The sequence below is a fragment of the Pomacea canaliculata genome, linkage group LG6, assembly GCF_003073045.1.
Source record: "Pomacea canaliculata isolate SZHN2017 linkage group LG6, ASM307304v1, whole genome shotgun sequence".
NCBI classification, from domain to species: domain Eukaryota; kingdom Metazoa; phylum Mollusca; class Gastropoda; order Architaenioglossa; family Ampullariidae; genus Pomacea; species Pomacea canaliculata.
Window position 1 is genome coordinate 20,986,293 of NC_037595.1, and position 25,829 is coordinate 21,012,121.

The 25,829-nt window shown below is 40.1% G+C and overlaps 2 protein-coding genes across 2 annotated transcripts; both read right to left on the bottom strand.

Annotated features, from left to right (window-relative positions):
* Window positions 1-4,209: 4,209 nt before the first annotated feature.
* Window positions 4,210-5,310, bottom strand: LOC112566943. The gene has a single exon (XM_025243372.1). The coding sequence runs from the start codon at window positions 5,308-5,310 to the stop codon at window positions 4,210-4,212; it is 1,101 nt and encodes a 366-aa protein (XP_025099157.1).
* Window positions 5,311-10,328: 5,018 nt separating this feature from the next.
* On the bottom strand, window positions 10,329-18,372 carry LOC112566944 (pre-mRNA-splicing factor syf2-like). Its single transcript, XM_025243373.1, has 7 exons — window positions 18,316-18,372; window positions 16,754-16,831; window positions 16,308-16,433; window positions 15,328-15,445; window positions 14,961-15,051; window positions 12,844-12,942; window positions 10,329-10,494 (listed from the first exon to the last, which is right to left on the bottom strand). Exons 1-7 carry the CDS (start codon window positions 18,370-18,372, stop codon window positions 10,329-10,331), a joined length of 735 nt encoding a protein of 244 aa, XP_025099158.1.
* Window positions 18,373-25,829: the final 7,457 nt, after the last annotated feature.

Consider the following 25,829-nt stretch of genomic DNA (forward strand, 5'->3'; position numbering starts at 1 on the left):
ATTTCCTATCTTGTTTTTTTTTCTTTTTTTGCATAAGTGATTAAGCTTAAATAGTTTAAAAAAGACCGGAGACCTATTCCGAGTTCTCTGCAAGGAACATTGTCAAATTGCTATCTAGAATTTTACTGAATTTTTAGTGAGTATTTTTTGGTTCCTTACAGTCGAGCCTAAACTGAATACTTCGCAAGTTTGCATCTGTCGTCCTTAGCTATAGCTATAGAATATATTTCTAGTATCGAAATGTCAAATAATATTACACTTGTCAAAGGATGAAAAGATGGTAAATTAGCAACTGACAGCGAGCTAAATCGTGAAGAGCCTGATCGCAATCACACACAATATTCCAGTAATTGTTCATCACTCGTGATTTGCTGCAACTTGGCCATATCAAAATCACTTCTACTTGTACTACCTGATGAAATACGTTCAAACGATTAAAGTTCGGTGCAAAACTTTGTATATATATATAGGATGCTGGGTCAATGAGTTTTTATAGATATGGTGAAACACCTTATACGTGATTATTGTCTTTTTCCCCTTTTCTAAATATCTTTTCTCTATTTCTCATTGTTTATTCCTGAATAAAAACCAGGCAAATAAAGCCACAAACGAGACAATAACCTTTGTATTAATATTTTGTTCGAAATAATTTAAATCCAGTATTTAAACGTTTATCTTTCCCCTTGTTAGGAACAGTGTAAAATAAGTCTGGTTTTATTATCCTTTATTCCAGAAGCAAATATCTTTTATAAATACAAAACCTTAAAACTTCAGAGGTATTAGTGTATTCATCTTAAATGTGTTTACACGCACGGAATTGAGCATACATCTCTTTCCAGAGAAAATATTGGGTGCTGTGATGGATCTCTAGTCTGCTGTAATCACATCAGAAGTGTACACTAACATTCTGTGCAAACAAACCCACAGCAAATATGAAAACACTCAATACTTTTTGATTGTATGACAGAGCGATAGGTTGTCACTTTAAAATGTAAAGAAAGGGTGTGGCTTATGTCCATGTAATAAGAAGACAATCGTGCGGGGTGTTTTTTTTTTTCTTTTTATTACATTTGACTTTGATAATTGTTTAGGGTAACAACGTAAGCCTTTACAGTAACCAATGACTGTAGCAATGTCTGAAAGGATGAAGTTCACCACAGAATCCGATCCAGAGCTGCGGCAAACACTCCCAGCACAGTAAAATTTGTCCACTCTTTTAAGTTCTTCTCCTGTCGACCCCAGTGTTTACCTACACCAAGGGTGACCTGAAAGGTCTTAAAAGAATGGTTTCGACCCACACAGAAAATTAGACAAGCTGCTCCATACAGAACTCTTGTGGGTCCACCATGAAGGTGATTGTGTTCTGTAAATGTTCTTACTCATCAGATTGCAGGTAAACCCGGAGTTTATACGTGTACTTTGCTTCAGTGAGAAATGTGAGGCACAGTCAGAACTTGGTAACAAATCTGTTAGTGTTTCTTTGCTGTCTCACTATTGCTGGTGTAGCCGTCCCACTGTTGCAGCCGTTGCCGTCCCTGACTGTGGCTTCCACGTACTTGCAGCTGTTGACTTCATATCAGTATTAGATTTTGCTAACACCATGTGTGTTGGCCATGAATTAGGTTCTTGCTACCCCATAGGCAACTACTATATCAAAAAGTTATTTAATGCTTCCTAACCTCAGTCAATACTGTCTGCGAGGCGTTAGGTCTAGTACTAATGAAGCAAGAAATGTAGTTCTTTATTATTTATAGTTGCATCGGTGGTGAGATAATGAAGAATAATACTGATCCTACGATGTTCAAGGTAAGCAATTCTGCAGACATGAGAACTATGGTGATGAAAAGTCCAACTATGATCGAGAATAACACCCAAGCCATGGAAAGAGGTATAGAAAGGAATAGTTGAGTTGTTTATAGAAGACTAATTATCATTATTATTATTTATTATAAAGCGCAATATCACAGCCAAAGACAAACTCATTGCGCTGAAACAAATTCACGAAATAGTCAAAAAGATGTAAAACGAACCAAGACACGAAGACTCGCTGTAAAGGGTGAGCACTGCAGATTTAACGGTAACGACTCTAGCGAATAAATGTTAGTGAATCCGACGACGACGACGACGACGACGACGACGACGACGACGACGACGACGATATACTTTAAACTAAACTGATCCAAACTACAAGTTTCTAGAGCAGTGGAAAGCACGCGAGGTTGGAAAGGAGGGAAACGAGGCTGCTGCAATACTCAACTGACTGCTGAACACCCGTAAAAGATCATGTGAACACAAACTTCATTCTTCTGTTTACATTGCATCTTGGCCTGTATACTTTGTTGTGCACAGGGTGTAGCCTGATGACAAATGAGTAACGACGATCCTTTGCCCAGTGTAATTCAAGTTATAATAATTTCATAAATACAGGTAACAAAGTGATGCTTAATTTTATTTTTGAAGTTTGAAGTTTTCGTGTTAAGTTGGTTTTCTTGATATCCAAGTTTTATTGTATGGTAGTATAGTAAACAGCTATAATAGGACTACTACTGCATACAGACAGCTAAACAATAAGGCTCATTTGCAGAATAAATGCCTGTCGACGAAGTTTAGTCATCGACAGTGAATTAATATTTAGTGTCACACTCACGTAAGGAGATACAAATAATTCCAGTCCTGTTGTTATGTTCATCCCATTGACAGACCACATCCCCAGCAACCGGTCACTATCATGGGGGAATAGAGTTACACTGTCGTCTGCTCTGAATCTGAGGTAATCGTGAGCCCAGGGAAGGACACACAAATGAAATACACATAGAAGGCCAGTTTGTTGGAAGAACATGGCGCTGTAACAGTTCTACATCCTCTGTTTCAGATGCAAGAAGTGAACTGCAACCAGTGGCACGTTACTTTAGGAAGGCACACATGGAGACTGTGCTGATTAGTGGGTGGCCGGTCGATTCAACCATTGACCACTTTCACCGCACAAGTCGACCACAGCCAGGGACTAATCGACCACCAACAACAATTGCTAAATAGAACAGTCACCTTTAAAAATCTAAATAATTTAATCTAAAACCAATCAGAACACTATAATTTATCTCCATTAGGTTTCCCATTTACTTATCCACATCCTGGCACACACACACACACGACAGTAAAAACACTACCTTTTAATACAGGATTGAATCGGCTTCTAGCGTTGGATGAATCGACTCGTACCGTGGTCGAATTGACGAATATAAATTCTAAAAAGATAAAAGGGAGAGGAAGGAGATCTTTGCTGTGAGCTGGTTTTCTCGACTGTAACGGGGAGATAACCTGACCGTTGTCGCCTTAGTCCTGACCAGACGGACAATTTGTCTGTTTATCATGTAAAACCTGTTGAGAGGAGTCTGCCTCGATTTTAATTATTTTGAATTTTTATGTAAGTTTTGAACGAACATTGTAATATAATGTCTTTAAATAAGTGATTTTTTTTAAAGTAGTGCATTTTTCTGTCCAGGTGTTTATTCTTTCTCCTGTGTTCGACGTAGGCTGACACTCTGAATTTAACTTCAAGAGGAGCGACTGTGTATCGTGTTTCTGACGGCGGAAGCTTCAGAAGTGGATTTATCACGTGAACTTTTAAATAAATACTTTACTGAGAAGGAGTGGGTGTGCCATTTTACGTGTTTTTTTTTTTTTTTTTTTTTTTTTTTTTTTTTTTGGTATAATTAATTGAAGCACTTCTATTTGTTGAGTTGAATACATCATATTATATTCATTATTATAGTCAGATTTTTTTGTTGTGTTTTATCTTGCATTTATGTCAGTTCAGCCCGTTGTGATAACATAAATCAGCTGTTTAGTGCATTAATGCGTTAGTGGATTTGAGCCTAGAAAATTAGGTTGGTGGGCAACAGGAGGGAAGTTTTCAAGTAATACGTCCAGGCAATGCGCTAACCATCTCTACATTATTTATCTTTTATTTTAAAAAGTTATCCTCGCTTACCTGAGATGCACAGGCAAATCACGTTTTCTCAAATGATGTTAATGATTAGCTGCCAGTTTGTCTTTCAAACTCTGATTTAAGTTATTGCATCAGCATTATTCCTAGAACGACATAAGCTTGTCCATCTAAACTCTTGAATACAAAACGTTGAGCAGTTGATATCAGAACGAATCGCAAATACATGTAATCGCTGTAGTGGTTGTTCAAAGACGTGTTTCTTATGTCAGTGAGGTTCCAGTTTTTGATGGTATAACATTTAACTGTTTTACTTTAATTACAGACAGCCTAGAGCAACATAAGTTTTGAAACTCCTGCCGGTAGCGAGTAGAACGTGTGATATAAACGAAGAAGTTGACGGAACTGTTGATGCATACAAACACTGTGCTCAGACTTCCTGTTGTTCTCAACAGATTGTACAAAGGTCCACCTGTTAGAAAGTCAGAGCGGAAAATCTCGAGCAGCGCTTGAATGACAGATGGCGTTGAGCACGTGATGTCGATGCACGAGATGACCACGAGCATCTTGGTCAGCACCACCTGTTGGTTTAGGTTCTCACCCCTGTTAGAGCTGGCTTGTTGACGCCAAGACATTGCGGCTCTCAGTCGGACTACCGTGATACACGTAGCAACTAGAACGATCAGAAAAGTGCCCACAGGAATGACTACTCTAGGAATAACATTATAAATTATTTGACACAGCAAATTGTTGTTCGTATAGAAGGGAGATAAACCGGTTAGCCAACGTACCTCACCGGTGAGATTGTCTGTAATACTTTTAGCTTCCATACCAACCGGCTTCGTAGCATAACACAGTAGCACAAAGGTAAAGATGGTGACTAAAATACTGGCCATAGCGCGGGTCCGAATGAGGGACGTGGCTTGTAAAGGAAACACGACGCACAGACATCGCTCGACGGCGATCACCATGGAGATCAAGCGAGACAGCGCCGCTGCGCCGAACAGAAGACCGATTCCGTAGACTGTCGCCTTGATAATGAACTCAGCTGCCAGACGAGAGCCAGTCTGTGCCATGAGGGAGCTGACAGTGACGATAATGAGTACGGTGATGAGGTAGGCGACGTCTGCGAGCGACAGACAGAAGAGGCAGAGGTTCATCCGGTCGCGTAGTCCCTGCCGCCAGAACACCACACCGTTAAACACGTTGGTGAACAGACCGATGACCAGCACACACGGCTGGAAAGCCAGGATGAACTTGTCTATCGTCCTTGATGCTTCTATGCTCAAGATGTTGATGGGATCGTCCCTCGGATGCAGTACGACCTTGTCCTGGAAGTAAATTAGGGAGTTTGGAGACGCCATGTTACCTGTTTTATTCCTGCTCTTTCTACTTTGGGAAGTAGTTGCGTGGATGCATTCTCTTGTTAGAGGACCGACACCCATTTCTCAATTTTACAGAGATAAGCATTGTATAAGACATATCTAATGCCGTGTATGTTTTTTCCCTCGAGGTCTGGCTGTGACCGTTTTACAAGATTCAGCTCGGCGTTCGTTAGAATCTCAGCCGTCTATTTTATTTTTAATTTTAGAGATGGGTCACTGCCACATCATGGTTTCTGATACCAAATGGTGCACAATGGAATGAAGTGTTTTCACGAATATCAGAATATATTTCTCTATAAATATTGCTCATTAATACTTTTCCACGTTGCTGTTATATAACAATCAACATACATACTACACCAAGTTTTCACTTTATCCAATGTATGAAAGACTGAACTTGGACTTCGAATCAGAGTGTACCGCTGAGAATTGACAACGCGACACCCTGGTTACAAAAGCGTTCCTGTTCTTGTCCACAAAAAATATTTCTGTAATTTTCATTACTCCGGGTGCATTGCCCCTTAGTCATATCTGAATCACCTTGATGCATCAAGCATGTTGAAAAGGAAGCAAATGAACCTACAGCTGCGAAAACCAACGTTTAGTGTATAATATATAGGATGTTGTCAATGGCCTTTACACTTTCCAAATCCAATTTTAAGGTTTTCTAATTTTTTTATATTTAATTGTAAAATCTATAAACGTCTTGGGAGGATGGTAATAGAAAAAAAGCATACATGAGACAGATATTCTTAATTTATTTTATAAAATAATTATATTTGTGTATTTAAGCACTAGTGTCTGCATATAACAGTTATTGTGGATTGATTTAATACCCGTTTTAGAAAAAATTTGTTTAATCTTTTCCGTTTTGGCATTAAATAATCAAGTCGTGAGTCTCCTTATTACCACACAGTAATTACACAGGGACTCTTGGTGAGTCCATTATGAGGTTTACTAATCATTGTATCTGTTTGCTCACAATAGAGAAACATTTGTTTGCACCTCTTTTTTAAAAAAAAAATAAAAGTCCGTGCTGGAATGTAACGCCAGTTCTCAGTAATCGAACTTAAGAAGCGAAACTCGTATTTTAATTTAAATAAAAATAATACAGGTATTTATATATTTATAGAAAGACAATATAATTCTCAATTTTACTATACTTCGTGAGGCTATCATTGTAACAGAACGTGAAAAAAGGGTGGGGCATTCAACCTAATAATCAGAGGGAATTAGCATGTATTTTTACCATTTCATTGTACTTTTTTTTCTATGATGACGAAAGGATGAAGAGGTGAGGGGGAGAATGAGAGGAGACAGCTAGCGCCAGCCGACTATTCTTGAGAGCTTTGGACTGACGGGTAACTTGAACGAATAAAGCCGTTTTTACGAACCCTCGCTACTATACCACTTTTGCTCGGTCCCGGTAGGTGGCATAGTAGTGAGATTTGACTGTAGATGAAAGGGCCAGGTAAGGGAAAAAAAGGAAAAGCGTAAGAAAAAAGGGGGGCAACGAAGAAGAGGAATGGCATGGTCCCGTTTCCAAGCTCGAAGTACCAGGGGCCGAAATTATATCGCACCGCTAGGGCACTCATCAAAGGTTCGCTCAGCCTGTATGACTCCATGGGATGATTCAGCCCTCTATCAACAATTAAGATTTCAATGTAATGACATCCTGGAGATTGTCGATGACATACAAGCGGACTTAGTAATTACAAAGCAGGGGCGCAATGTCACATACATTGCAATGGTACCTTTCAGATGTGTGTGCTGATCTAGCAAGCGTCTCACAAAGAACGGCTGGCCGCAGTATTAACCGAGTCACGAGCAGGGATGGGCAAGCTACTTTTAATTTGTAGCCGGCTAGGCTACAGCTACTTTTTTTCAAAATGTAGCCGGCTACACTACAGCTACAATTTTTCAAAAAGTAGCCAGCTACTTTGGGCTACTTTTAAAATGTAGCCAGCTACTTTTGGCTACTTTTAAAAGCGTGATGTTATAACAAGTTAGCTGTAGCAACATACACAAACATCAAACATACACACTAAACACTATTACTTGCTTTACAAAGTTTTTATTATAATAATGAAACGGAGAACTGCGATATACCGACAATTTTATTTAGTGAATCCATAAATGCTTTCATTCATTCCTTGCCCCCTTCCTCCCCCGGCCTTTTTCACACAATAAGTACACGTATTTTACGATTATATTAAACATTTCTGGATCTTTTTCCTCATCCTGTTTTAGTGACAAAAGAAATTATATAAGTTTTCCGATAAACATTTGTTTTCTATAACTATTTGTTCCCTATTACTTAGAAATGAAAACTAAACAGATGCTTAAGTATCAGGTACCTGGTGGAATTTTCAATAAGTTAGGTTATGTGGTGATGAAAAATGTCAACCTCTTATCAATACTGTGACAATGAACAACAGACCATTGAAATAAATGAGTTTATGAACAACAGACCATTGAAATAAATGAGTTTGCATGGAATATAAGTAAAACACTGCTTAATCTAATTTAGGCAAGCAGATCATAAGGCATTTTTTTTCTAACACTGACACTGAAAACAAAGAAAGGAACACAAACTAATTGTTTCCAAAAGCTGATAGGGTGAAAAGTATAGTCCTGGCATACTAGAATAGACTTTAATTATATAGTAGGATGTCAAATGTAGCATATAAACACTGAAATATAGTTTTCAAAAATGATCTGATACAAGATATATTTATTTTAAATCTTTAAGCTTGAATTTCTCTGTTTGTCGTTTTTGACATCCAGTCCTAAACTATAAAAACATATTTCTCAAGATTGGCTTGTGCTACAGCAGTACAATTTTGCAATTTTGTTTAGAAATGCATAAGCTACAAAGTGATGCATTTGAGAATATGGTATAAACATTACTTTTGATAAAATTAACATTTTTCTAAATATTTAATTGCCACATTCACACTGAGTTGGGGGGTACCATGTCTGATTTTTTATATCTCCTAGAAATCTTGAGATATCAAAACGCCTTATGCATCAGTTTTCTTTTCAGTGCCTCTAATTTACAAAAAACCCAAAACCTTTGGTATATGACATGGTATTGTGTAAATTTGTTTTTTAAATGCTTGTACGTTTTGAAACAAAATCGTTGATTAAAGTCACAATTTTCACTTTAGGTACTCAAAAACAGTTTTAAAGTGCTATATTTATGTTATTTTGTTACTCTATATTTAAAAACCCTTAAAGATATTTAAAATATGGATTTTAATTTTTGGAGTGTACCGGTAACCTTAAAACAAATCTACATTCTTTTAGTCCTTCATGGAATTGAATTTGACCAGAACTTTGACCTCGAAGTTGCTGTCTGTCACCCTAGTGCGCAGCTTTTGTCATGATAAGTCCTGCCAGACTGAACAATCTCTCAACAATTCTTGCATTTGAAACTACATGTATAGCCACATTTTGTGGCTTCGCAAAATGTAAAAAATTTCAAATAAGGCTGGAAATTGATGGGTACGTCCATCTTCGTTTTTCAAATCGCTCCCGCCACATGGACGACCCGGTACTTCCGGTTACTGAGCGTGCGAGACACGTGGTGTCTGGCTGTCAAGACACCGAGCAGTGACAGCAGTGGCTGTCGTCGTCTTGCTGACATGCTGTCGACCAATGGTCGTGTAACCAACACGTCAAATGGCTACGTAGAGTGGGCTGTCGTACCAGAAATAACAGATTGAATTCCACACTGAAGTTTTCTTTAATTCAGTATCTTTTTCTCAGCAGCTGGCCTAACTTCTCTCTCTCTCCAATTCACAAAGAGGTCCCACACCACTGTCAGCCCTGCTATTTATTCTCCCTCCCCTCGAACATTCTAGCACAGACATTCTATTTCGTGGCAATAAAGACATTTTTGAACATCGCTACATTGTTGAACATCATTTCCTCCCTCGCGCAAAGACAAGACATTTTTACTTTGAACATTGCTACATTGTTGAACATCATTTCCTCCCTCGCACAAAGACATTCTATCTTTTACATTGCTGCCGTGCTGAACATTCTGGAATATAGATGCAAATCTACAACCCAAAGACATTATACTTTGTACACTACTAGAGTGCTACAGTCGTGAAAGTAGCCAACATGTAGCCAAGCTACAGCTACTTTCTAAAATGTAGCTACGGCTACAAGCTACTTTTTTTAAATTTGTAGCCGGCTAAGCTACAAGCTACAAAATTTGTAGCCGGCTACAGTAGCTGTAGCTAGGCTACAGCTACTCCCCATCCCTGGTCACGAGAAACTGAGAAAATCCAAACTGTCCAGTGACAGTTGCTTAGTTTGGACACAAGTTACGCTATCACTAGTAACAGTCTTTGAAGGCATATCTGCGCAAATAATAAAAAGTAGGAAGTACCTATACACAAATGTTTTATGCAAGGAGGAGCAGTATATACCCTGATGCTGCTTCTAATACATGTTGTACAGTGCATTAGTCGAGTCAATATGTATCAGGCTAGTTAGTATATTTGTCCAGTTCGCTTTTTTATATGGAGGTATATTATCTTCGTCTCTCTTCTCTTCTTTTGCTGACATTGACATAAAAATAGAAATGTGTGGCCTATTTCAGCTGGATTGTAACGCTACAAATAAACAATGTTATCATTTTATCTACAGACTAAGGACTTCGCACGCTATATTTACGAGCGTTTCTCACACTCGGTTCTTTTCAGTCAGTTAAAGACGCTTGCTAGTCACTGTTGTCGGCACTGATCTTGCTGCCTTCTCAAATACTATTTGCCAAAAAAACTGAAAATCACGAAAACATATCAAAAGGATTTTAATATAACATAATACTTTATGTACACACAAAATGCAGCGTATTTCAGCTTTTGGTCAAGAGCGCGATGTGAAAAGATGTTCTCCTCCTCCGAATGTTGTGGAAAACCCGCGCGTGTGCTTAAAGTTGGCTTGCGCATGCGTACACGTCGAGTTCCCTAGGTATTCCATCTCTACACAGCTGTTCCTCTTTCGAGATTCTGTTTAATCTCTGCTGTGTACTGACCATAAAACCGCTCCAGTTTCTTACTGAATTTTCGGTTGCGCTCATTGATATAGTCGATATCTGCTCCTTCATCGAATGTTCTTCTTCGACTATATTTTTCTCGTTTTAAAATCCTGTGGGGACAGATGAGCACAATATTACATAACCATTCATGAGAAATGTCTTCATGTGTGCATGTATTCATATGTAGGTGTACATGTATGTAAGAAGTGCAATGAAAAAAAATTTCAATTAATAATTTATGTTGTACAGATAAACAGTCTTTGATAGGTCACATTGTAGAAAATCTATTTCCTACTTTTTGTGTGTTTAGTGTTTAGTTACTTTGTTAGGGCAAAGTTTTGCTTACAGCCATTGGATTGAGACAATACATCGTGAACTGGGCAAGCTGGTAGCACATCCGCCCGGCTGACGCATCAACCGTCTGGCTGCCCCATTCAGCAACCGGTGGCCAGTCGGGACTAGCAAAAACATGTATAACAGTCCTACCCCTTTTTTGTCCAGCTAAAAACCGAGTATCGCCTAAGGCAGCGGTTCTTAACCTGTGGGGCGCGACCCCCTGGGGGAGGGGGGCGCGACTTGCCTACAAGGGGGTCGCGAAGGTGGTACTCTTTTAAAAGTTTCTTATACCGGTATTAGTGAAATTAGTTTACATTGTGTAACCGAGTGGTGAGGGCGATCAAACTCCAAATCTCTTCTCCCTATTCAAGTATACTGTCTCGGAATGCAGTGACTTCTCACTTCCAAAACTCAAAACACAATCCCCCTCTCAACAATTAAGCCTCCAATCTCCCTCCTCTCGCCTTTTGCCCTCTCTCTCCCCCAATCTCTCATCGCTGACTCCCGACTCCCTCTCCAGTCACACCTCTTTTTTTTATATAAAAAAAAAAACATGTAAAAGGCACGCATTCAGAAAACGTCCATCATTCACACCCTTTCGCCCTCGCACGTGCTCAGTCCTAGTACTCTAGGTCCCTGACAGAAGGCCATGACCAGACAGTGCGGGGTGGGGGCTTAAGAACGACCGATGGCTGCTGCTAATGGCATATTTATCGGACATATTTGAGAAGCTGAACGTTGTGAATACTTCTATGCAAGGGAAAGACACCACCATATTACAAACAACTGACAAGATGAATGCTTTCGTCCGAAAAATTTCGTAGTGGACGCAAAAGATACGCCAAGAAAATATTTTTGATATGTTTCCTTGTGTAAGTGCAAGGCTGACGTTAACTTGAATCTTGATCAGGTTGATGATGATGATGATGATGTCGATTTGTAATGCGCAGGTATCCATTCAGAAGAATGCTCATTGCGCAGAAAAAAACAAAAGAAGAAAAAATAAAGTGAACAAATATATAAAACACCAGGAAAGTAAAAAAATATAGACAGAAGTGTTTCTTGGTTGTTTAAGACTGGTTTGAAAGAAACAGATGGGTCTTCAGTCTTTTGCGAAACGTGGTGAAGAATGTAATTATTGCCCATCTAAACGGAGTGCAAGAAAGGTTTCAGCATTATTTCGCTGAAATTGATGTGACTAAATACGATTCGATTCGTAATCCATTTCTGGCTGATCCTAGCACAAGCGGGTTGTCCACGGAAGAAGAAGAGCAGCTCATCGACCTTTCGAGTGACCAATCCCTGAAAATGGTCTTCCAAACAACACCAGTGCCAACATTCTGGATTAGAATCAACGGTGAATATCCTCTCCTTTCTGAGAAAGCAATGAAAGTTCTTCTGCCATTTTCAGCTTCGTATACGTGTGAGCAAGGATTTTCAGCATTGGCAGCACTGAAGTCGAAATACAGAAATCGTGTGGACGCAGAGGCTGAGCTGCGAATAGCAGTGGGTACGAACATCGCACAGAGGTTCGCTTCTCTATGCAACAGCAAGCAGGCTCAACCTTCTCATTAATCAAAGTGAGTGTCCAATAAATTAATATTTATTAGCACCGCAGAATTTGCTTTCGTAAAATTTCATTAACAGTTATACTTCTTGCAGATACGAACTTTGTTCTTCCGTTGTTGAATTGTATTCATTTCCTCGACGCAGCGTTTGAGGTTATCTAGGCCACCCCCCTTCCCCTTCACCGACCTAGCTGGCTAAGGGGGGGGGGGGCGCGGACATACCGGTGTTCGTCACGGGGGGGGGGGGCGTCACAAGTAAAAGGTTGAGAACCACTGGCCTAAGGTGACCAACGCCCCTTAAGGGGACTGATGTGCGGACTGATGTGCTGCCAGCTTGCCCAGTTCACGATGTATTGTCTCTATCCTACCGCTCTAATCTAAACTTTGCCCTAATAAAGTAACTAAACACACTAAAAGTAGAAAATAGATTTTTCTGCACACATAAATCAGGATGCAACAAACTAAAATACAAATTTCAATTGCATTCTTTTAAATCTGTTTACATAAAACAGATCAAACCCCTTACAAAATTATTGCATAAACAAAATTACTAACTGTTTCTCAAGATCTTCAACCATTTTGTCCACGTTCTCTTCAGAGTCCTTCCTTTGGTGCAAACCTAGGGTATCTGCTGTAGCATAAAACTTGTCTTCCCTGTTCAAAAAATTTTTTAATTGTTATTATCTGTAATTAAAGCAATTATATTATAGCTATTAATAATACAAGAAATATTAGAGGCAGTTATTGATCTGTTGTATGTGTGCAACCAGCTAAAGTGCAGACCTACCAGCAGAGGTGGACTGGAGCTTTAAAGCGGCCCGGGCATTATTTACAGAGCGACCCTTCTCATGATGCTTCTACATGCATAATAATATTCTATAGAACAAAATAGGCCCACCGGGCATTGCCCAAATGCCCGACTGGCCAGTCCGCCACTGCCTACCAGTCCTACTGGAAAAGGTCAAAAGTGTGACACACAGCCCAAAGAAGGGAAGTTATTCAGCACTGACAATGTTTCAGCTGACCTGCTTCAGCAGGGTGGGGACAAAACAAGTCCTTCGCTTCTCTGTGCCAAAGAGTCTGGGAATGCAAAGAATGGATGCAGTCACCAGTCATACCCCTCCCAAAGAAAGGAAACAGCAAACAGTGCCAAAACTACAGAACCACAAGCCTTATCACCCACCCGAGCAAAGTCATGCTGAAACTAATTCAGAATTACATCAGCAACACCACTGAGAAAATGCAAGGCAAACTGGCTTCAGACCAGGCAGGACCACACTTAAGCTATCTTCAGACCACAGTTAAGCTATCTTCAACTGTCACACCCTGATAGAAAATCCTCTTCAATGTCAGCAAGTCTTTTATCACCCACAGACTTTAAAAAAGATTTTGACAAGAGTATGACACAAGCGGCTTTAGCAAGTGATGCAGAAATTTAACATCAAAGAGGGACAAACACAGTACTACTGGATAACCAAATGGGAACCTTTCACGCATCAGAAGCTATCTGTCCACGATGCTCTCTTACCACCTGTGCTATTCAACATCTTTCTGGAGAACATCTCATGCAAAACCCTCCACAACCATTTACTTTCTATTTCCATCTGTGAAAGGTCAATATGTAATCTATGCTTTGCAAATGACATCGACGTAATAGATACCGACAAAGAACTGCACAACCTTACCTACAGACAGACAGCAGCACTGAAAAAAGCAAAGTCCTTCTGCTTATTGGAAACAGCAAAGCAGATATCTACATGAGCATTGACAGCCTGAGAAGGTAAACCTTAGGTACTTGGGGGCCACCCTCTCCAAAACACCAGCTCCATGACAAATATCAACATCAGGATCGGAACAGAAACAATGGCTAAGCTGGACATGATTTGGTGCAGCCACACTATCAGGTTTACTATAAAGTACAATCTGTCAAAATCCCTCATAGTATCAATCCTGCTTTAGGAAAGTGAATCAGGTTCTGCTTGCCAATATCATGAGGAGAATCAAGGCATCCGAAAACAAGTGCCTCTAAAGGCTGCTCTGGATATCATACAGGGAAGATGCCACACTTAACGGGCACCAAAAACCTCTAATCATAACAGTCAAGTAGTGTAAGCTGGTCTGATTTGGCCCTGTGACCTGGCACGACACTATCCTTCCAGGTACTTTTGAAGGAGGGCGACATCATGGTCCTCAGAAGAACTGTCTTATGAAAGTGAATATGTTGACTGCTCAGCTCATTGTTGCCCAAAAACAGGCCTGAGTGGCAGGCTTTGTCAGCCGCCACATCTATCCATGTCCTGCCCCTCAATGACCAGTACCAGACAAGGGACAAATGGATGAATGTATGAAAGACATCTCACATCATTTACTCTTCTGTTTCATGATGATAGGCATCTTGCTCCATGAACATATTTCTATATAAACTAATGTGGATGCTCTTTTCTGTACACTCTAATAGACTCATTCCTACTCAGCTCTAATTGTGCACATGTCTTCATGTAGTGTGAGTGTGTGTGAGAGAGAGAAAGAGAAAAGAATAAAATTGAGTATAGGCATGTTGCACATATATGTATAACATACCACTATGACTACCAGGTCAGAGAGACTGTTTAATGCTATCTTGGAACAATCTAAAAAAAAATACATCAGTAAAGTGGTAAAATAAAACATACATTTTTTCTCGCTGCCTTTCATACTGGTTGAGGTCAGGTTTCATCTGCTTAGTTAGGCGCTGATACTGCCTGTAAGTTGCTTGCTCGTAGTCTGCAAATCCCATATTTTCACAGTTATTGACTACTCACTGTACTTTATTCTAAATATCTGTATGCATCTGTTATTATTTTTTAAATGATGTTAGGGAAATAGGCATAAAGTATTAGGCAAATGATATGCGATAAGGCTTGGATTGTGGCAGAAAACTGCTAGAAAAATAGCCAGTCTTGCCTTTTAAAATGCTACAAAGAATTTTTATTATAAAGTCCACAGACATAGGAAAGACAGGAGAAAAAAAATCAATGTAAAGAACTTTATTGTTTTTACCTGCAAATCCTGTATCTGGATTTTTCTTCTTCTTTTTCCTTTCCCATCGCTCTGCCTCATCAGCCCCAACATCACGAAGTTTAACTAAGTCATAGTTCTCTCCTTTAGCAAGACATTCCTGCAACATTCAAATGAATCGTGTTGTTAACAGCTAAACTTAAAACTACCTTTTTACTAGCCCAAGATATATATTCCTGAATATCTAAAAATGGACACTTTACTGTCGGGTGATTAGTATGCCCCAACTTTACTGTTGGAGGTTGCAGGTTTGAGCTTTGTTTGGATGCATGGAAGAAGTTTGGAGTACGCTATCCACATTTCTCTAACAGTCAACTGCCTCTATCCTTCATCTTAGGAAAAAAAAAAGCTATGCTCTTTAATACTACAGCTGGATTATGTCACAGTTGAATTCATAATTGTAGAACAAAATTTCTTGGAATAACAAAGAGGATTTTTAATTTATACCTCTAATCAACATCATGATCTTGTGTATATGCTCATCACAAATCAACATCAGACAAACTAACAAAAGTCAGGCAAACAGAGGAATGTATAATAATAGACCAAGCAATATTTGACCATCAAAAGTTACAGTTCACAGCCATGTTCCTATTGACCACAAGGTGCCAAACTACTGTGTAGGTTGATATACAAACATCCACAAATGGATGTTGAACACCTGCTACATTCACCTTTAATACACAGAAAAATTTACCAACAAAAAACAACCAGGTTTGTAAACCAAGTCCTAGCATGATGTTTTCAATGCTTTAGTCATATCAAATTATGCATGGCACTCAAGGCTTATTTTATTTTAATGAATATAAATGTTGTAAATGTTCCAGTAAGGCCTAACCTAATCCTTAAAAAGACACAAAAACTCCCATCTTGACTAGGAAATATTGTAAAAATTGCAGGTCTACTGTATATAAAAGTTGGTGGCTGACCTAGATCAGGCAAGGAAACAAGGCCAAACGTACCTGCTTTAATGCATCCTGCTCTTGCTCCCACTCCATCCGCTTTCTCTTTGCTTCAAAATTTTCTGGTCGTTTTTTTCGCTCATCTTCTGTTGCCACCTCTTGGTGATTGAGTTTTCGAGCCTCGTTCTACAAAGAAAGAATGCACAGCAGCAAAAGAAATAAATTAAAAGTAAACAGCAGTAAGATAAAGATTTACATGCTAAAAATATTACAGTAAAAAACACGAAATGATATATACAACAGCAACTGACATGCCAAAAACCAGACAAAATGCCTACAGAGCAGCTTTGAAGTGGAAGGCGATTGACCTGGCCATTGAAATACAGATGGTGTGGCTTATTTGTGAATAAAGAATGGGGTGGGTTTTTTTTTTTTTTTTAATTTAGTAAGTGCGGTTTCTTTATAGATGTGCTCAATAGACTGAAATTTACGATAATCAAGCTCACCATTTTCAGCTCCAAGTTTCGAAGTCTATTTAGCCGAGCTGTTTTACTGGAGGTTGTTCCTGACGAGCTTGGGGTAGCCTGTAAAGTAAGAGTCAAACAGCAATGTACTCATCTACAAATGAAACAAAATTAAAAACAAAACACAGCCCAAGATTATGAGGTGATGTCAGAAAGTTTACCACTATACCACTGGACTAACATTTTTATCCACTTTATGTTCACAAGTTATTAAAAAAAAATAATGCACATGCTGAGTATGAAATCCCTTTCCTCCCGAAATACACACACAAAAAACAAGTTTAGATATCACAGGAAACGAGTTCGCAGCAGTTTTACAAAATCCCAGTTCCTATGCTATCTTGTCATAATAATAAATGCAAAATTTGAAAAGTGCATCCACACACTCCTAAGAGCATGAGCTGCTCTGAGCACCTAGGAACAAGAACAACAGGGGCCAAAATTACATCGCGCCGCTAGGGCACTTAGGGGCCATCAAAGGTTCGCTCAGCCTTTATGTCCAGCAAAGGTCGAGTTGCGTTTCTATTTCAGCTGCGCTAGTGGGTGTTTCCACCCAGAAGTGTAGAGATGGCCCTCCCTGCCTCTAACTCGCATGAGGCTAACTTAAGATGGCTGCAGCATACTTTATGCTGTATGAAGCGGAAAATAATCTTTGCAGAAATAGATTATTTTGAAATCGAACTAATCCCATTGATTCATGGGATGATTTAGCACTCTTATCAACGAACAATATTTCAATGTAATGACATACTGGAGATCGTCAATGATATACAAGCGGACTTATAGTAATGAGAAATCGGGGGCACAATGTCACACCTATATTGTAAGTGTGTCTTGCCCTTCATTTTTATGCAACGGGTGCCTTTCAGAAAGTATATATGTGGTCTGTGCTGATTTAGCAGGCATCTCCCAAAGAGCAGCTGGCCACATTAAACAGCTGGCCACATTATTAACCGAAACATGAATAAATTAATAACAAGTAGGAAGTACCTGTACACAGATGTTTTATGCAAGGAGCAGTATACCCTGATGCTGCATCTAATACATGTTGTACAATGCATTACTTGAATCAACATGTATCAGGCTAGTTAGTATTTTGTCCAGTTTGCCTTTCTCTATGTTGACATTGTATCTACAGACTAAGGACTTTGCATTCTTTGGATGTTAAAGGTTTAGCGATGCGAAAAATGCTGGCGCGATGAAACTTTGACCCTAGACCAGATGTGCAGCACAGTTCTGTACTTTCTGGAGTTTGTGAGGAAGGTATGCTGGACAGCCAGCAAGGGGGGTGGAGGGTGGGGGAATTGGTGTTTTACGCCGTGTCAGCAACTGAGGCTATATTACGGCAAGGCAGCCAGCCCTGTAAACAGATGCCACGTGCAGAGAAAGAACAGCGTGCCCGAGACGAGAAATGAACTCTGGGAGCCAACCTTCACTGTATTGGTGACAGGCGCTAACCGTTGCGCCACCGGACCGCTGGGACAGCCAGCAAGCAAGGAGTTGCAGTAATAAAGCCTGCATAGAATGTGATGGACGGCACTGACCTTGGGTAGCTTATAATTAGGCAAACTGATAGCTGTAACTTGTTTAGCAAGAGTCATGTCTGCAGTGACAATGAATACAAGATTCATGCCACAGTACACAAAAGGTGATATTGATTTCGCCCACCTTGATGTGACTTGGTGGACAAACGAGTGAAGCTGGATTTCTTTTTCAAACATAGTTAGTTACTGCCCGTTATGCTGGTCGGCACGTAGGGCAGCACACATTAGTGGTAGTTTTCTCTGTCGCTGTTTCGGTAACAGTAGTGTTTTTTATGGGACAGGGTTGTTAGCTCTGTGCCCAACCCCCAACCTGGAGGACCAGGGATCATGTTTCGTCTGGTATCTACCCTTTGACCTGCCCGGCTTGGGTGACCCTGCCCGGTATAGCTCTCAGGGTCATCGACACACACAAGCCCCCACCCGACCTCGACAAGGTAATGATCCTCCGGGGTTTTTTCAAACATAAATGGGCTTTTTTATCATCGTTGAGTTTATATTTGTTACCATCCAGTCTTTGACGTCGTTAATATAATCTTCTATGGTGCTGGTAGCAAAGTGAGACTCAGCCGATGGAGTGGACCAGTACGGCTGCGTGTCATCAGCATATAATTGATGGGAAACCTTGAGAAACTGGATAAGACAAAATTGGCTTCATATACAGAATGAACAGAGCAGGGCCGAGGACTGAACCTTGAGGGATCCCACAAGAAAGTGGAACAGAGCGAGATGTTTGACCATTAACGTACATGGTATATGTCCTATCAGTGAGATAGGAGTTGAACTATGCTAATTCAGGTCAGAGACCTTAACCTGGACAGCCAACTCAGGCACGGAAACAGATCTCTTGTGTTGTGCGTGCACTGGACTAAGTTATTCATTAGCATTTTCCGGTTTCACTTTTCACAGTGTGTCGCAAAGCTACTTTTGTTATTATTTCTAGATGCCAGGCACTAACTGTGTGATTCCAGGATGCCCTGCTTACAAAAGTCAACACATAGGTTTATCATTTTTCTGCATAAGAAGAGTAGATAATAAAGACTGGGAAAAAGCTCTTGTGAGAGCTGTAAATCGTTATGATTCTAGCAGAGGCGGCGTTAGGACCACGCGGGGCCTGGGGCCGACCATCCACGCGGGGCCGGTTACATGGAGTACGTGTATCAACAACCCTATTGATATGATGCCGGAAGCACTGATTTATATACAGTTAGATAGCCTGGATGTATTTCGCGAAATAACGCACAAATTTAGTGTTTTAATTGTTCGTAACCGTTTGTCACAGTAGCGGTTTTTTCTTAAAGCGAAATAATATGGTGACGGTAACTTAGTAAACTGCTTGTTATTATTGTCAGGCTTAACGTGAAGACATGGGTTCAATAATTTGCTTGATTAGAACTTAGAAGTGTTTTCTGAACGTCATTATTTTGTCACAACTTGTTTACCACAGCTAGCAATAAGTCAGAAAGATGACCTCGGGTAAGGTGACCAGACGTTTCGGGGGCGAAAGCAGGACGCGTGCCGATGACGGTGACGTCACCGAAAAATAGGGGGGGGGCTTTCCTCTGACTTTGCCACTACATATTCTGACGCCACTACATATTCCATTTAAAATAGAAATTTATTTAACATTTAAATTAAAATATTCCTACCTTATCTCCCGCTCAGCCAACTTTGCGGACGTGAGGTGAGGCGCTGTATAAATTATGGTACTTCGCCATCTTGCGAGGCTGTTACTCCGAAACCTTACTTCATAGACCGTGAATCTCCTTGTAAAGTTTCGGTCATTGCAAGATAGTGTCATAAATTTGTTTTACAAGGATTTCGTGAATTTTCCCTGTCAAAGTTGCACCTCACAATTAAAAGTCCTTTCAGTGTTTCCACCTGTAACTGTCTTTTCACTGGCGTCTGGCGATGTTCTTATCCTCCCCGACATTAGTTCAGTCACTGATCCGTACTCACAGAAAATGATTACTGGAAGCGAATAAAATGCCGGGCAGCGGAAAACACGCGGGAGGACGAAATGCCGAGAGGTGAGGGGAAACGTGCTGACGTAGGCTTGATGAGATGGCAGGGTATCTGATGTACCCGGGCCCGCGGTTGTGAAGGGGCCTGGCCTTGGTCAGTGGATTGTTTTCCCTCTTTTTCTTTTCTCTTAAAGGAAGGTCTGAAGAAGGAACACCCAAGCAGTCTGCAGTATACAATTTCCAGACCTAAGGTAGGCGGGGTAGTCGGGGTACGGGCCAGGTGTCAGAGGGCCGCTGGACACAATGATTTATCGCGCATGAACCGTTAGAAGAACGTTCGTGCATTGAGGTCGCTGGATTAATGTGCCACTTGGGGGACCTGCAAGCAAGTTGGAATTGACAGTAAAGAGGTGGATATGTTACTGATGTATGGCCACTCTGTGAATGGAAAGGATGGGGCCCGCCGCTGGCACTACAACCTTTAAGCCCGAAGTGAGATGTCAAAGGAACTTGTTTCCTGTAGTTACTTCACGACACCGTGAAACTTTCTCTTCCTGTCTCTCCATCACCAAGCAAACTACATTAGTCTACAACTCTATTCCCGGGGTGGCCTGTGGATGCCTATGGATCGGCATCGTCTGCCAAAATGTAAAATGCACTTGTTTTCTTTTTTTTTTTTAAATTTAGCCTAGCTTACTTTTCTAAAAATTTATTACATCAAGTATAACAGAGTTAGAAATCGGCATTCTGTAGCATTCCAACACAAAGTTAAAAGATAAAAAAATAATAACAGGCTGACATGACTGTTAGAGGATGCCTTCAAAGGAAAGTGAGCGACTACAAACAGCTTCACTTTACGCAATAAAGTCGGCAGGTGAAAGCCATTATGTGCTCATGTGTTGTCCATTCCATATATCACTAGGTTTGGGGTGTAGTCAGCTGTTGGCGTGGGTTACCACTGGGAAGTGGGGGGAACTCGGACAACAGTAACCAAAGAAGCTGACACCTTAAGAGGGACGACCACCGGCGATGTACCAGCGGCGCGTGCAATAAGATATCTGCCGGCAGGTCATTGTCGTCACGGGTCAAACCCCAGAGCCCGCACAGCGACGAAAAATAAAGCGGGATCAAGAAAACACCGCCAAAACCAAAGTCGCGGATCCGAATCAGTGTACGGTATTTTTAAAGACATGCGGGACATTGTGGACTTGCCAGAAAGCGAGACATTGGGCGTACCGCCCGGACATTTTATGACCAGGCGGGACACGAGGTCAAAAGCGTTGGGTCACCTTACCTCGGGGCTGAAGCGCGGGGCCCCTTCGAGAGCGGGGCCTGGGGCGGCCGCCCCATTTGCCACCCCCTAACGCCGGCCCTGGATTCTAGATTCAACATCGAAAGACCAACCATTTGCTCCAGACATTTTAAACCAGAATGTTATATTGAAGGTAAGTCACCTAGTGAGATAAATATAACTTTCTATATTTTAGAATAATTCGACTTTCCAGTGGTTCTAAGTATTACTGTGCCTGATGAAAAGATTCATGGTCGTAAAAATAATCGAACTATTAATCCTCTAGTATAAGCAACATTTAACACTGCTGTTCTGAAACTGCTGAGTGCTGGATATTTCGTATTAGAGTGAGAGAGAGGGCGAGCACGCGTGTGAAAAGAGAATAAATAACCTAATATAATAATATTTAATCTGTTATAATCTAACCAACTCAAGCTAAAACAAAAATTGAGAAATAATTTAAACAACACATTTTCATAGAGAATAATATTATAAATAGGATTACTTCAATTCAAACCCTATTTAGCAATGGATCATTTAAAAATAAATCAGAACACATAATCTCAATATGTTCCTTCTGCAAAAGTAACTTTTGGGGCTGGACTAAATCAGCATATTAATGTTAACATTATGACTTTTAAATTTGATTCACTTGGCCTAACTTCAATGAAATGGGGTAGGGAAAGGGATGCAAAAACCAGTGGGCTAATGTGTTACACAAGTTAAAGTAGCATGTTATGACAATTGCTCAGATACAGGTCTGTGTGCCTAACATTAATCTGATATATCTGATACAATCTGCTATTATTTCTCTATGTGGATCTCTGTACCTATTATTTTACTTTCAGCTAAAGGCAACTGTCGTCACCTTATCTCAGGATGTCTACCCTAGGAGTTTATGCCAAAAAAGACCATTGAAAATTTTTCTTCGCCACATTTCAAGTGCACCATAGTCCTGATAACAATACGCACCATGAGAATGTGTTCAGAACACTGTTAAAAACAATCAATAGTAGAAAAAATAGAGTTTAAGACACTTTTCTTAAGTCTGAATTAATTTTGAATTAACTTCATTTTAAAAAGATAAATTCCCCACAAACCACCCTCTGTGACCACTCAGAAAAACAATGAGCTCAAGAGTGAGAATTTGCTGACAAAACCATCTTCTTGACTCTAAAATAAATACGAATACTACGATACAACGCTCTGTTTAAGTGTAGATATTTTACATTATGATTCATACACTAAAATATATATATATATATATCAAAACATATACTTACTAAGAGGATTTCTTTGATATCATAATATTCCATTATGTTCGGAGATACGAAACACAGCGATGTTCTAGTTGGCGTTTTTTTAAAATGGTTTCGCCCGCGCGAGGGAAGGTTTAAGTACACGTGGTGCCGACAGCCAGGGGTCACTTGCCCCTGTAGCAAGTTAGCAACCCCCAGCTATTACATCGACAAGTGGGCGGGCAGGCTAGAGCTACGCAAACACTGCCGATGTAACGGACTCAAACTTCCCAGCAGGACTAAACGTCTCAGTTCAAACTTCCGATGGATTAATAAACATTTTCTTGGGTTTATTTATCAAAACAAGCTCAAAGCATATTGTGAGTTGCATAATTTTGCTTTTGCAATGTTATAATGTTTCGTCCTTTACTTTTATTTCAAGCAAAGTTCCAATCGAAGATTCACATGACCGATAAGCTTTATTTTTCTTCGCTTCATGACGAGACGTTTGGTTTCGCTGCTGTGCCTTCGAATAGTTTGCTGATATTTTCAAAATATCATCGGTCGTGGTATAGAATAGCGTACTATTCGAAGGCTGTGGGCAGTATCATGATACATGTTATGAGAACTAGTATTATAAGACCAAAATATGGATGAAAACCATTAAGGAAGTTTCCCATTTTTCTCTGTAACCAAGCTGAAGTTGTTACAGAAAATTTATTATCAGCTGTAATCCATGCCAACATAACAATGCCTTTGTTACTTTTTTAGTATTGCAGACATGTCTGTAGCACTCTAGAAGTGTACTGAGTTATGTCATTTTTAGTAGAGAGTCGGCATCGAACGGCCCAGGACTGTCCCTTCCCCACCCCGGCGGCTTACGTAATAACCGACCTGGAGCTGCCCACCCGCGGCTACTGGGTCATTGTTACATCAGCAGTTACGACGTTGCCGGAACTGCCACCCGTGGCTACTGGGTCATTGTTACATCAGAAGTTACGCATGTGCCTGAGGTTCGCCAGAGGCCCTGTTGCTTTCACGGCCACGTGGAAACGCGTGGAAAAGTAGAACAGGTTCTAGAAGGCCGCAAGCTAAAGCCAAGCAGGCCTACGAAGCCGTTTGGGGATAGCTTGCAGTGGTGGTCACACGGCAAGCAGGAAAAGCAGGGTTGCTTCGGAAAAGTTTCGTGCTTTTGGCTTCTCGTGTGCCCGCCGCTTTAGGCATGTAAGCACTGCCTGTCTGTGTCCGTGTGCTATAGTGCGGATGTACATGTAGCATGCCTGGCTCTCGATGTCATCTGGCTGATGCATATGAAGGTCTGTTGGAGATTCATTGTCTCTGAACAGCTGTTCCTCTTTCCAGATGGTTTGACCTATGCTGATGAATAGTTCCAGTTTCTTATTAAATTTCATATTTTGTTCATTGATGTAATCAATGTCCGGTTCGAAGTCAAAAGTGTTTGTCCGCAACAGGCGCTTTTGAGGGTGGTTTTGTTGAGCAGCCTGTTGCCCATGAAAGTGCTCTGGGAGATGGGGAAAGTATCTTCTGTTGTACGCAGTTGCATCCCTGTGGGTGGACTATATAGATGCCTACCTATTAATTTGTTCACTTGATCTATGGAATTGTTTACTTGTGTGTTCATGGTATTCTTTTAGCCTTTTTTAAAAAAAAAATTTGATTAATTTATCTCCCTTTTTCCTCCTGTTGAATTAATTGTCCACATTTTTTGACCGATAAATACATACATTGTATTCTCCCCATGTGTGTTTGTTTTTACATGTTCTCTGAGCAGTGCTTGGGTTTGTCACTAGCATCAGGTGTTTAAGTGCCTGTTGTTTCTGCATGGCTATGTGTTCTTGCAAGAGTGGAACATGTGGTGCCCATAGCGTGACATTAACTGTTCAAATTTTAAAATCAAAACCGCTTACAACTGAAGCATTTAGATCATTTGCTAAAGCACACACCCTCATCATGCCAAGAACGAGAGAAAATGCCTAGAGACCAGCTTTCATGTTAAAGGCGATTGACCTGGCCATTGAAATACAGATGATGTGTCTTGTTTGTGAATAAAGTTCGTTAGTCTCAGACGTCTATTTTATTTTTAATTTTAGAGATGGGTCACTGCCACATCATGGTTTCTGATACCAAATGGTGGATAATGGAAATAAGTGTTTTCACGAATATCAGAATATATTTCTCTATAAATATTGCTCATTAATTTATTTCCACGTTGCTGTTATATAGCAATCAACATACATAATATACCAAGTTTTCACTTTATCCAATGTATGAAAGACTGAACTCCGACTTCGGGTCACAGTGTACCGCTGAGAATCGACACCGCGACACGCTGGTTACAATAGCGTTCCTGTTCTTGTCTACAAAAAATATTTCTGTAATTTTCATTATTCCGGGAGCATTGCCCCTTAGTCATATCTGAGTCACCTTGATGCATCACGCATGTTGAAAAGGAAGCAAATGAACCTACAGCTGCGAAAACCAACGTTTAGTGTATAATATATAGGATGTTGTGTCAATGGCCTTTACACTTTCCAAATCCAATTTTAAGGTTTTCTAAAATTTTTTATATTTAATTGTAAAATCTATAAACGTCTTGGGAGGATGGTAATAAAAAATAAAAGCATGCATGAGACAGATATTCTTAATTTATTTTATAAAATAATTATATTTGCGTATTTAAGCACTAGTGTGTTCATCTAACAGAGTTATTGTGGATTGATTTAACACCTGTTAGAAGAATTTTGTTTCATCCTTTCCGTTTTGGCATCAAATAATCAAGTTGTGAGTCTCCTTATTACCACACAGTAATTACACAGGGACTCTTGGCGAGTCTATTATGAAGTTTACTAATCATTGTGTGTGTTTGCTCACAATAAACATTTGTATGCATCTCTCTTTTAAAAAAAAAAAGTCTGTGCTCTGTCGAGCAGTGGATAACTCTTTCGACCGCACCTTATTACAACACTCACTACATGTCCATTCACCAAATCAGTAAAATGAAGA

Bases quoted from the DNA above. Each gene is read 5' to 3' on its own strand.
- LOC112566943 (XM_025243372.1), bottom strand. From the start codon at position 5,310: ATGGCGTCTCCAAACTCCCTAATTTACTTCCAGGACAAGGTCGTACTG.
- LOC112566944 (XM_025243373.1), bottom strand. From the start codon at position 18,372: ATGACTCTTGCTAAACAAGTTACAGCTATCAGTTTGCCTAATTATAAG. The intron at 16,832-18,315 runs GTCAGTGCCGTC...CTTACTTTACAG, and splicing joins CTAATTATAAGCTACCCAAG to GCTACCCCAAGCTCGTCAGG. The intron at 12,943-14,960 runs GTATGTTTTATT...TTTTTTGAACAG, and splicing joins GAAAGGCAGCGAGAAAAAAT to GGAAGACAAGTTTTATGCTA.